We start from the raw sequence: 11,683 nt of genomic DNA, 5'->3' as shown, positions 1-11,683 counted from the left end.
CTTTGGAAACATGAAAATCCTGCGTTTCTGCACAACGCGGATGGGATGTTCGTATTTGCACCTGCCTGATATTCTGTACTTAAAGTTTTGCATCGCACCAACAGGGAATGGTACTGAATGGGATGCCCTGCATAGGCCCCCCAGCATTTCAGAGCTAACCTGCCAAAATCTGAGCCTCAGAAAGCTCCGTGGTGGCTCCAAGGGGGTGGGAGGCACCCGGCCGCCCCCGGCTCCCAGCGAGGGTCCGAGGGTCCATAAGTGGTTCCCAGCAGAGAGCCGGTGCAGGGTACCACGAACCGCGGGGATGCAACCGCTCCTTTTCAATGCGTCTCTTTAACATCGAGCCCTTCCTCTGTAACTTCAACATTTTCAACTTTAATAGCTTTTCTTTCCCCGCATCTCCTTTGCTGCCCGCTGCACACAGCTGCTCCCCCCGCGGCGGAGCGCGGTCGGGGCGGCAGGAGCCCCCCCCCCCCCCCACCCCCCGTCGCGGCGGTGAGTCACCGCTGCCCCGTGACCGTGAGCTCAGCTCCTCCGGGGCCGGGGCGGGGGAAAAGCCTTGTTTTCTTCGCATTTTGAGAAAGTGCGTGATGTGAGGCCGGGCAGGCGAGGGTGACTCAGCAGCAGCCGCCGAGGGAGGAAATTCCCTCTGGCTTTTGGCCCTTTCCAGCTTCGCCAAGTGGCTGAAAGTTCGCCCCGGGCGAAACCTGGGGCTCGGCGCGGGCAGCGTCCCGCTTCCTACGGCGACTGTCGGTCCGGGGACGCGAGCGCCCTGGAAAGACCCCCCGGCTCCGAAGGAAACCGCTGGGCCTCCGGCGCCGCTCGCCCGGCCGGTTTTGCGGAACAGCGTGTAAAACACACAGCGGCGCGGCGCCAGCACCTTTCACCGGCATTCCGGAGATAACGGCGCACGCGACGCCGCGGTGTGAGGGGAGGCGCGTGGCTGGCGGCGGCGGGGCCCGGCCTCGCGGCACCGCCGGACGTGCTGAATCATTCCCGGGCACGCTCGGCCCCTCGCTTCCGCTGGGGGGAACCGCCGCGAAACACCTAGAAACCAACCCAGATCTTCGAAGTTAAAAAAGGCAGTTTTGTCTACAGGGAACGCTGTTTTGCGGAGAAGGGCGCAGCTTCCGCATCGCCACGCGTGTGCCCAGCGTCGAGCTGTATAAGCTGTTTTAATGTATATCAAGGTCGAGAAGTAACCCCCCTCCCCATCGCGGAGGTGAAATTTTAACTTTCTCTCAATTTTGAAGACGACAAATCATGACATGGTTTCTCCTAAATTTTTATCATCTCAGGCAAAGAAATATATCACTGAAAGCCATGGCAGCGAGGCCCTCGGGCGAGAGCGAAGTAACACCAGCCGGGTGCCCCACAGCCATTGCTCCCTCTCTGTTTCGCTGCCCTGGGAGGGGGCAGGCAGCACCGCCGACCGGCCGGGCCCCCCCGCGGCCCCTCAGCTGGGGCGGAGCTGCAGAAACCTCCCGCTGCCAACCGCCTTGGAAAGTCCCCTGAAAACCATCCTTAATGTCAGTTGTGTTTATCCTCGTAGCTTAATTTTTAGCCCTCTTTCTAAAAAGACTGGATTCGGGAAAGATTGTTAGCTGCCAAGTTATGCCTTGTCGCCGTGCTGAGGAGGGGAGCCCTGCGGCGGGGGTGGGGGCTTTCGCGGGGGGCAGCGGCTCTTCCAGACCCGTCTGGGCTATGGGAGGCTGCGGGACCCCAGGGTGGCCCTGGTGCCAGCCTAGAACCCGATGCCAGCCTAGAACCTGGTGCCAGCCTAGAACCCGGTGCCAGCCTAGAACCGGGGTCAGAGTCTGCCATCGGGGGGGGGGGGCCCCCCCGCTGGAATGGGGGAGGGGGGTGAACCTGGAACCCGGAGGCGGGGCCTGGAGGTGGGGGCGGGACCTTGAACACAGGGGGCGGGGCCCTGAGTCAGGGGGCGGGGCCTGGTAGCAGGGCAGGCGCTGAACGTGGAATCTGAAGGCAGTCTGGAGCCTGGGGGCGGAGCCAGGGCCCCGGGGGCGGAGCCTGCGCCTGGGCTTTGCGGAGGGCCGGGGAGGCGGGGCGGGGCCTGGCGGCGGGGGCGGGGCCTAGCGGCGACCGCCCCCGGCGCGGCACTATAAAGCGGGCGGCCGCGGGCCCCCTCCCTGCCGCGTCGCGTCGCGCTGTGCTCGGCTCCGCTCCGCCCGCAGCCCGGCGTCCCGACGGCAATTCCTGCTGCGCCACAGCCATGGCGGCGCTGACGGTCAAAGCCTACCTGCTGGGCAAGGAGGAGGCGGCCCGCGAGATCCGCCGCTTCTCCCTGCCGCCGCCCGCCCGCTACCAGGCCATCCACGACCGCGTCGCCGAGCTCTTCCAGGGGCTGCTGCGCGCCGGGCCGCCGCCCGCCTTCCGCATGCACTACAAGGGTGAGCGGGGCCGGGGGGGGGGGGATGGTGGGGCCGCCCTGGCGCCGCCCGCCGCGGGGTCTGAACGCGGGTCTGCCCTCTCCAGATGAAGACGGGGACCTGATCGCGTTTTCCAGCGATGAGGAGCTGCAGCTGGCCCTGCCCTACGTCCAGGACGGCGTCCTCCGCGTGTACATCAAAGGTAACGCTCTCCGCCCCGGGCCGCGCCTGCCCTCGGCCCGGCGGGGCCGCGCCGGTGCGGGGAGCCAGCTGCGGCCTTCCCGGGCCCTCGAGGGGCCGGTGCGGCCTCCCGGCGGCAGGTGGAGCAAAGGACGCGGTAGCCGCGCTCCCTGCTGGGGCAGGTGGATTTGCCTGTCTTCTCTTAGTCATGTAGTCTCAGCTCGCTAAAAAAAAAAAGGCCATTTTAGTCGTGCTGGCCACCTGGAAACACGTGAGTGGCACTGATCTCTGATATTCACAATGATGTTTTAAGAAGCCCAAATTTCAGCCCATTCATCAGTGCTTAGTTTCCCCTGCTGCCTTGTTTGTCTGTGATCTGCCTAATGAGTCACACAAGCCATCACTGTTGTCCCCATTCATGTCTGTTAAGCCTCCTGGTGTTTCTTAGCTCCTTCTTAGGAAGCCTGTTGTCTGTACAACGCCCAGGAAGGTAGGACAAGAAGCCAAATGGGGTAGTGCACTATTAATCCAAACATGGAAAAAGAATCCTTTAAGGATAAGGCACGCTCGGACTGAGGAGCAGGTAGTTTGGTGCAACCACTTCACACTTGGTTGAGGTTCTCTTACATACCCCCAGCTTGTGTTTGGCAGCCAGCGTAAAAATAAACTGACCTCTAGTAAGTCAATACTGCTGTAACAAGTGCTGTTTGTTTCCTTCCCCCCTGCCTGATTCCCAGCCTTTAAATAGTAACCTGGTTCTAGACAAGGTCTCCTTTCCTTAATAGAGAAAAAAGAGTGCAAGCGGGAGCATCGCGCGCAGTGCAGCCAGGAGCCTCCCCGTGATATGGTGCATCCCAACGTGATCTGCGATGGCTGTGAAGGACCAGTGGTGGGTGCTAGGTTCAAGTGCACTGTCTGTCCAGACTATGACTTGTGCAGCACCTGTGAGAGTAAGGGCATCCACAAGGAGCACAACATGGTGATGTTTCAAAGCCCACTGCTAAATCCATTTGAGGTGAGCAAAATCCTTCTGCTATGGAGGGAGATTAACAAATGGGATCTTCCATGAAAGCTGCTAAATCAAATCTACACCTTTAGTTTCAATTGCCTAGTCTGTTTGTATGAACAGTCACAGGAACACTACTCTTTCCAGTGGTTTCCCCGAGGACGTTGGCTCCGTAAGATGCGGCATGGTGTCCCACCCTTCCCATGGATGCATCGCTGGGGATGTCCTGTCCCTCCAGCTCCTTGTCACAACTCTGAACAAGCCCAAGCCAGTGCTGCAGCCTCTGGTCCACCCACTGAGCAAGGTAAGAGGAGATGCTCTGGTAAACAAGGTGGTGGTGGAGCCAGAGTAGTTGAGGCTTCTACAGCATGGTGTGGAATCTGGGTGGAAAAAATACACTGAAACTAATCTAATTGGCTTAAAATAATTAGTACCTTTCCTGTCTCAAGGCTTGCTTGGGCCCATGCAATAGAGGAGGATAGAGATACTACTTCAATCAAGGAGAGTTACGTTAGATCAAGCTCATCACTACCCTGTTCTAGATGTGCCTCTTGCAGCATGGTTAATGAGCCTCAACAATGCTATTGTTGTTGGTCTTCTGTTCCAGAGCTAGTTTAGGTCTCTATACTGCCTTTCTTGTGCAGTGTAGATAGGCGATAGAAAACAAGTGCCCAGATCTCTAGAGTGATAGACTCTATAGATGCCATCTCTCCCCTGAGCTGCTGTGTGCTAACAGAAATTATTTTTCTAGAAGCTTCTACTAACAGCCAGCCTCAGGACCCTAATGTCACCTTCTTAAAGAATGTTGGGGAGAGTGTTGCAGCTTTTCTGAGCCCCCTGGGTAAGTGACTTCTGGTTTGTCCATTCCCATCCCTGAGACTGGCTTTGTGTAGCTCCTTTTAACAGGAGCAATGAGCTGTTGTGGCTGATGCCTGAAAACCTTAACTTACTCCCTGTACTAAAAATGCCTAGGCGCACTGAATACCCTTCCAGAGACCACATTTGGAAGAAAATGAGGAAAGACTTAACCTGTTATGACTGTAACACTAAGCGAGTGATGACTCAGGGCTTTACCTTAATTACATAGATGTGCACAACTTCTGCCTTGACCCCCTAAGTGTAGGGAGCATCTCTTCAAGAGGAAGAAGAGACTGGTGGCTAACTATTTCTTTCAGTGTTTTGCACTTAAATCCTGCATGTTCTATAAGAAATTACAGGCTTGCAGAAACACTAATGAGTTTAGACCAGGATTAACAAAGGCTCTTTCAGGGCTCTGCTTTGGAAAAAAATCTGTAAGACTCTTCTACATCTCAAATGTTGTTATAGGTATTGAAGTTGATATTGATGTGGAACATGGAGGACAGAGAAGCAAAGTGACTCCTGCTTCTCATCAAGAGAACAGTGCTGAGTCCAGCAGCAACACTGTTAACGAGAATGTTCAGACCAGACCAGACTTGAATAGCGCAGAGCCTGGTACAGAAGTAACTGTTGTTGCAGAGCAGATACAAGACATGGTGATAGATCCTCTGCCCACACAAATGGAAGAAGGCGGCTTCCAGTCCCAGGTACAAGAACTATTACATTCATTTAATATGCTGTGCACTGTGGGATTGAATATGAAGATCTCAGTCAATTAAGTGATTGCTCTAAAGCAGAAAGTTACTGTCATTCAGCTGCTTCTGTGCTGGGACTTCTTGTGGGTGTAACCTTCTATATTAAAGGCAGATAGTAGGAACATGCATCCTACCTGGAAAGCACTGAAACCTGGACCTTCTCTCTGTTTTCAGGAACACAGTGAGTCTAGCAGTTCCTCAGGTGGTGATGAGGACTGGACCCACTTATCCTCTAAAGAAGTGGATCCCTCCACAGGTGAACTGCAGTCTCTACAAATGCCGGAGACGGAGGGTCCCAGCTCCCTGGACCCATCGCAAGGTCCTGCCCAAACAGGACCGACAGGACTGCGGGAGGCTGCGCTATATCCACATCTCCCACCAGGTATGGAAATGCATGCAGGTTTCATAGCTCAGTAACTTTCACTTGGGAGGTGTCAGCTTGCCCAGTATAAGTTGCTTAGAGGTGTTAAAAATCAAGCTCACAAGTTACAGCTAAACTTGTCCATAATCCTGGCAATCAGGCAAGTGTATGGCAGTACTTACCTGACTTCCTCATAGGGTGCTCTTTTCCCTATAAGGTAGGCAGCTAAGTCTTGATGTGCTTCTGACTGCTTAGACTGGTACCAATACCCCACTCAACCAACATGAAAGCAAGGACATGATTCAGCATACTGCCTTTTATATGATCTTAAAGGAGAGTGCTTAGGGGGACACATTAGTTTAGTACCTCCTGTGACCTAAGAGCATTTTCTTTCTGGTGGGAGCTAGTAAGAGTATGCCAGGCCACTTAACTGAAGTCAAGAGCAGGGGCCTACAACAAGGCGACACAAGGCTGACTCAGCAGTTTACTTAGCAGATTACCTTTTTTGTTGCAGTCTTCCCCCTTCCTAGGGCATAAGGGAGAAGGTGTCTTCAATGCTTACCAGCAACCCTAGATTTCCTAGGGTTAGTGCCACCCTACCTGCTTTGTGGTATGGGAGCCCTCCCTGATCTGCCAGTTAAACTTGCAGTGTTCTACCTTGAACCTGTTCTTCTCTTAACAGAAGCAGACCCTCGCCTGATAGAATCGTTGTCCCAGATGCTCTCCATGGGCTTCTCCGATGAGGGTGGATGGCTCACTCGACTCCTGCAGACAAAGAACTGCGACATCGGGGCAGCGCTAGATGCCATCCAGTATTCCCGGCATTCACCTCACTTGTAGTCTCTGTAACAGAAAGCGCTTTCTTCCTAGCTGAAAGCAGCGGTACAACAACTCTAGCAGTTCATCCTCCTTTTTGCTAAGGGTTTCTGTCTCATGTTCCTAAGTGCTTGTAGAATGGAGGAAAAAAAATAAATACTATTTCCTGCCTTTCACTTCTGTGAGAGTATTCAAGCATGACAGTTGTATGGCTCTGTTCACTGGAATGTGCTCCTCAGAAGCCAGGGGAGAGACTAGACAAACACCCTGCAAATCACCAAGCAGCTCACAGTGCAAGGGAGGTAGTCCAGGACTGTAGGCCTGTCTTTGTATGTGTGCTTTGTAAATAGGTGGAGCAGATACAGTGTTTGGCTGCTCTGAGAGGGAAGTTCTACCTTTATTTTTATTGTGACCTGGCACTACTTCACTCAGAATTCAGTTATGGGCCCTTAGTTCAAGGGCTATGCTTCTGAAAGCAAATCAAATGCTTTGTTGATGAGTTGAAGGCTGCTCTGCAGCCCTGGAGAGAGTTGGTATGGGAAATAAAAGGAAAAGGGTAATGCAGGGGGGGAAGCTATAGTTTCTAATAGGAACTAACCACAAATTGAATTGCCCTGGACAGAAATAAATACTTGGCTAACTCAAGAGGGACTTGAGGTTCCCACCCAAGCTGACCTCTTCAGTCTTTGTCTCTCTCTGGAAACAGCATTGCATAAATCTAGTGCTTACTCACAAAGTCTTCCCCCAGATGCAGCAGTAGAGCAAATTAACAACTTTAATAGTGCAGTTCCGAAAGGGTTAGATGCCTGAGTGGAAAACCTAGTCTCAGTATTCAACAGTACAAAATAAATTGTAGGCATGCAAACAGGAAAGCAAGGACAAAGATCCCAGAGCTTCTCAGAGATCATCATCAAACTCATCACCTGTGCAGAACAGGTGTTCATGTGAAATGCTAGAGGGCTTTAGCCCAGGGTTGGAGATAACAGAGGTAGTTGCAGGAGGGCAAAGGGGTGTTACAGTGCGAGTCACATGGCACCTTCCTGCCCTTATCAAATGGCCTTGAGGTTCTTTGAACACCACATCATCTGAGCAATTGCCAGGCAGCACAGTACGAGGCAGTTCTGAGACAAGCTGCTCAGTACTAGCAGGGCTCTTTTTAAACTCAGTGCCTACACCTGGAGGTAGAAAGTTTCCAGCCTGTTTGGAATAGCTACTGGCCATAAAGATGTCTGCTGCAGTGGTGCTGTGCAGCCCCACCTTTCTACTGCCCTCCTGTGGTGACAAGGTGACCTTGGCAGCATTTTCACTACAGCTGTCAGAACATGAGAGAAATTTTTCCCACTTTGAGGGCTTGATAGAAGCAGCTGGGGTTTGCGTATTCCCCTCAGACACCAAGGACTCACAAAGAGCAGGAATCATACTATCTCCACAAACAGCTTCTCCATCACCTTGATTAGGCACTGCTACTGAACATTGCTTGCGCTATAAAAAGAAAGAAAGAGAGCTCAGTTATAAATCCACCACCCCTGCAGCCAAGCTGCACAGAGGCAGGCAAAGAAACAGCATTCTTGTCCTTCAAATGCTCCCAAGTTTTCACCCCCACTCTGAGGCAGAGCAGAGGCTGATGCTCTGGGTGGGCCTATGAATGCTGGGCTGTGAAGACCAAGGCCAGCTTCATTAGCATAGCATGTAATCAGTAACCTTAATAACTGCATGCTATGCAGGTGCTGCTCAGTAAGGCAAGGAAGAACAGACAGCACCTGTGCTGATGCAGGAATCTGAATGTGAAGCAGGAATCTGGCTCAACCACTTAACTTGCACAGGGTGGCATTGTTTTTGCCTAAAATCTTTCAGAGATGAACTCATGATACAATTTTCTTCTTCTCCTCCCCCATCATTCAAATAGAAGAGCACAGGAAGACTGCCACAAAATTTGAATATTTCCACAACACAAGAGAGGCCAGGAGGCTAGTTTTGGTTTGCTAGTAGGAACCATCTTGTACAACTAAAATACTTAAGTTTTAACCTTTTTGGCTTGGGAGGCAACCTGGAAAGCTCCATTTTCCTCTGACAACTCCTGAACATCAGTGTAGGGGAAGCTGTTCTGGTGTTTCCTGGCCAAGAGAACCATTCACAAAAAGAACAGGTTAACTCCACTTGCAATTTATCACTAACAAATCACCAAAAACGTTCATAAAAAGAATGGTTCTACCAATAATCAAAGTTTTGCCCCCAAGTACCGAACCCCTGCTTAGGTCAGGTCAGGTCAGGTTGCTCATTGCAGCCTGACCTGATAAGCTAAACTTTGTTTAGCTATCAGACCTGCACTATCTCCCACATCCCTGAACCAAAATTCACCACTTAAATGTAGGAACTACCAAAAAAAAAAAAAGTTTTTCTGTACCTTTGTTCTTCCACAGTGTTCTTCCTCCGGGAGCAGAACTGTTGCCTTTCTGTACCTCCCGATTCCTCCTCCTCATCTGCCTGAGTTTCATTGCCCTGGTCCAGATATTTACTCCAGCGACTGACTTCTGCCTTTCCTTCCTACAACATTGGAGAATTACTGAAAAAAACAACATACGGGGCACTCGTTTTGGGGGCTTTTAATGTAAGTGCAGGATGCCTCAAATCACAAGTCTGTTTAGGATGTGTTCTTGTATCACATTCCCAGGTTCGGTATCCCAGCGGGGGAGAGTTTCTGTATATATCTCATTCCCTCTCTGGTTACATACGCTATCTTAGCTTTCTGGCCCAATATAGAGGGATCACTGATTTCACTTTGATTCACCTAGTATGTTAGGGGTTGGTATTTAATTCAGCTTTGTGGGCATCTTACCTGCTGGACCAAACTGTCTTCACGTTGGACTGCTATATTCTTGTTGTCGTCTACGGATTCTTCTGTGTACCTAAAATAGATGTTTAAACGGGAGTTTCTAGAACACACTTTTGTCAATTTATATTCTTCATGTCACCTAGTCATAGCACAAGGGAAAGGACCTTGGACAGAAAGCATGTCAGAAAAAAGGATCTGTACAAAGGCAAATGTCAAAGGAAAGATTTGCAAAATATATTACCCAAATACTTCAGAAAAATCTGGGTAGTTAGAGGGCAGCCCTCTTTCCTGCTATACTCACAGAGTAGCAAGTTTGAGCTAAAGCTGCTAATCATAAAATGACAAATTATAAGCAATTATCATAACTAGGGATATAACAGCGCACCTTCGGGACAACAGCTGAAAGTCACTGATTGTATCCTAATCAACAAGGAAAAGGGAAAAGTATTTTCATAATGCCTTGAGAATAGCAATAGTGACTCTATTTTACAAGGGAACAAAATCTGAGTTTTCTTCCCACACAAGGTTTAACTCTGAAGCACTCCATATATACAACTAAGTTATCTGATCAGTTTTGACTGATTTCTGAAAATAAGCTTGAGTAAGAAGGAAGCTGTACAGACAATCAGACCAGTTCCAGATTAGGCACTTTGTAAATGGATTCAGGAGTCAAACAAACAGGAAAGCACTACCCAGATTTTCCAGCCCAGCAGGCATTACGCCCAAACATTTGCACTAAAATAAGTCTTTTATCAAAAGCAGGGAGAATTCCTCAACAGATTCCCAAGGTGAACCCCCTGAATGCCTACATTTAGCTAGCAACAACTTGGAGAATATTTTCTCTGAGGATGCTGGGATGCCCACCTGCACGGCTTGTCAGCCTGTGAGATGGACACCTCCAGAGTCAGCTCATCAAGCAGTAAGCAAGGACCAATTAAAAAAAAAACAAAGCCAACCTCTATTGCATATGCTTTAATGGGTAAACGTCTAATCAACATACACTATTAATCAACTAAACTTATCTGAAAAAAATTCTAGTGAAAAGAAACATGCAAGGACACTAAACCCAACTGATAGTTTGCTTCTAAGAGCTGATGACCAGACTGGCACATTCCACATTTTACAAGGGGACAGAAAACCCTCCCTGGGAGCTCAGCTTAGATAACGGGCTCCCAATACGTGAACATGTGCACCAACCGCAGCACATCAAAAGAAACAAACAAACAGGTACACGCTACCGAGATGTCCAGCTAAGTGCTTCCTCCGCCTCACCCTGCAGCAAGTTTAATTTTTGGACATGGAGCCTACAGTCCAGCCCGGACCCTTCGCCGTAAACCTGTGGAAATAGTGAAAACAAGGCCGAGGGAGCAGCCAAAAGGAAACAGCATGAAATGAGGCAGTGCACTCCCCCACCCCACCTAACATTCAAGCGCCGGCAAGAACTAAAGCTCATACCTGTGGCGGGGCCTGTGTCAACCAGCACAGGCCCAGCTGCCACGCAGAGCGACCCTCCGAACGGGGGTACACACTGCACAGGGACGCCACCGAACAGGGTGCTCACCATGTGGGGCACATGGCTCCCCACAGCCACTGGGCAGGGCCCCCCCACCACACAGGGCCCCCCCATTGCCACTGCAAAGGGCTCCCTGCCATGCAGAGCACTCATAGCCACCATGCAGGGCCCTCCCACCACACAGGGTCCCCCATTGCCACTGCAAAGGTCTCCGCACCACGCAGAGCACCCCATGGGCACCATGCAGGGCCCCCCGAACACATAGGGCCCCCCACTGCCACTGCAAAGGGCTCCCCACCACACAGAGCACCCCACGGCCACCGGGCAGGGCCCTCCCACCACACAGGGCCCCCCGTTGCCACTGCAAAGGACTCCCCACCATGCAGAGCGCCCCATGGCCACCGTGCAGGGCCCTCCCACCACACAGGGCCCCCCGTTGCCACTGCAAAGGACTCCCCACCATGCAGAGCGCCCCATGGCCACCGTGCAGGGCCCCCCCAACTCACAGGGCCCCCCGTTGCCACCGCACAGGGCTCCCCATTATCACCACCATGCAGGGCTCCCCACCACACAGGGCCCCCCACCGCCACACAGGGCTCCCCACCGCACAGGGCCCCCCACGGACGCACAGGGCGCCCCGCGGCGCGGGGGACGCTGCCGGACAGGCCGCGGGGGCCCCGCTCACCTTCTGCACCGCCTGCTTCTGCCCGCACACGGCGCAGCTCCACTTCCCGCTCCGCTTGGCCTAGGAGAGCGCGCAGCGCGTTAGGCACGACCCCGGTCCGGCACCCGGTCCCCCCGGCCCGCACCGACCTGCTGCACCTGGAAGAGGCGGCAGCTGCAGCACCGCAGCGCCCAAAACCGCGGCGCCATGCTCTCATGGCAACGCGCGCCTTCCGGCCACGTGACCCCCCACCCGCGCGCGCCACCAGCGAGTCCGCCCCTCTGTCCGCCCGGTCCGCCCGGCGGGT

The 11,683-nt window shown here is 52.5% G+C and overlaps 2 protein-coding genes across 7 annotated transcripts; one reads left to right on the top strand and one right to left on the bottom strand.

Moving 5' to 3' along the window:
• The first annotated feature begins 2,124 nt into the window (after positions 1 to 2,124).
• On the top strand, positions 2,125 to 6,542 carry SQSTM1 (sequestosome 1). 4 transcript variants are annotated; one of them, XM_026122677.2, is made up of 8 exons: positions 2,125 to 2,411; positions 2,497 to 2,592; positions 3,356 to 3,585; positions 3,724 to 3,880; positions 4,331 to 4,417; positions 4,903 to 5,141; positions 5,364 to 5,571; positions 6,233 to 6,542. In XM_026122677.2, the coding sequence occupies exons 1-8, from the start codon at positions 2,234 to 2,236 to the stop codon at positions 6,388 to 6,390; spliced, it is 1,353 nt and encodes a 450-aa protein (XP_025978462.2). In that variant the 5' UTR covers positions 2,125 to 2,233; the 3' UTR covers positions 6,391 to 6,542. The 4 variants fall into 4 exon arrangements, with proteins under 4 accessions (XP_025978462.2, XP_025978461.2, XP_025978466.2 ...); XM_026122676.2 differs by having other exon boundaries at positions 4,328 to 4,417; XM_026122681.2 differs by having other exon boundaries at positions 4,328 to 4,417; positions 5,446 to 5,571; positions 6,233 to 6,460.
• A 581-nt stretch (positions 6,543 to 7,123) lies between these two features.
• On the bottom strand, positions 7,124 to 11,651 carry MRNIP (MRN complex interacting protein). 3 transcript variants are annotated; one of them, XM_026122683.2, is made up of 7 exons: positions 11,526 to 11,651; positions 11,398 to 11,457; positions 10,438 to 10,535; positions 9,203 to 9,272; positions 8,771 to 8,910; positions 8,393 to 8,480; positions 7,124 to 7,848 (listed from the first exon to the last, which is right to left on the bottom strand). In XM_026122683.2, the coding sequence occupies exons 1-7, from the start codon at positions 11,583 to 11,585 to the stop codon at positions 7,264 to 7,266; spliced, it is 1,101 nt and encodes a 366-aa protein (XP_025978468.2). In that variant the 5' UTR covers positions 11,586 to 11,651; the 3' UTR covers positions 7,124 to 7,263. The 3 variants fall into 3 exon arrangements, with proteins under 3 accessions (XP_025978468.2, XP_025978469.2, XP_025978467.2); XM_026122684.2 differs by having other exon boundaries at positions 11,535 to 11,646; XM_026122682.2 differs by lacking the exons at positions 11,398 to 11,457; positions 11,526 to 11,651 and having other exon boundaries at positions 10,438 to 10,873.
• Positions 11,652 to 11,683: the final 32 nt, after the last annotated feature.

The sequence above is a fragment of the Dromaius novaehollandiae genome, chromosome 15 (assembly GCF_036370855.1).
Source record: "Dromaius novaehollandiae isolate bDroNov1 chromosome 15, bDroNov1.hap1, whole genome shotgun sequence".
NCBI classification, from domain to species: Eukaryota; Metazoa; Chordata; class Aves; order Casuariiformes; family Dromaiidae; genus Dromaius; species Dromaius novaehollandiae.
This window is presented reverse-complemented; position numbering and strand designations above follow the sequence as displayed.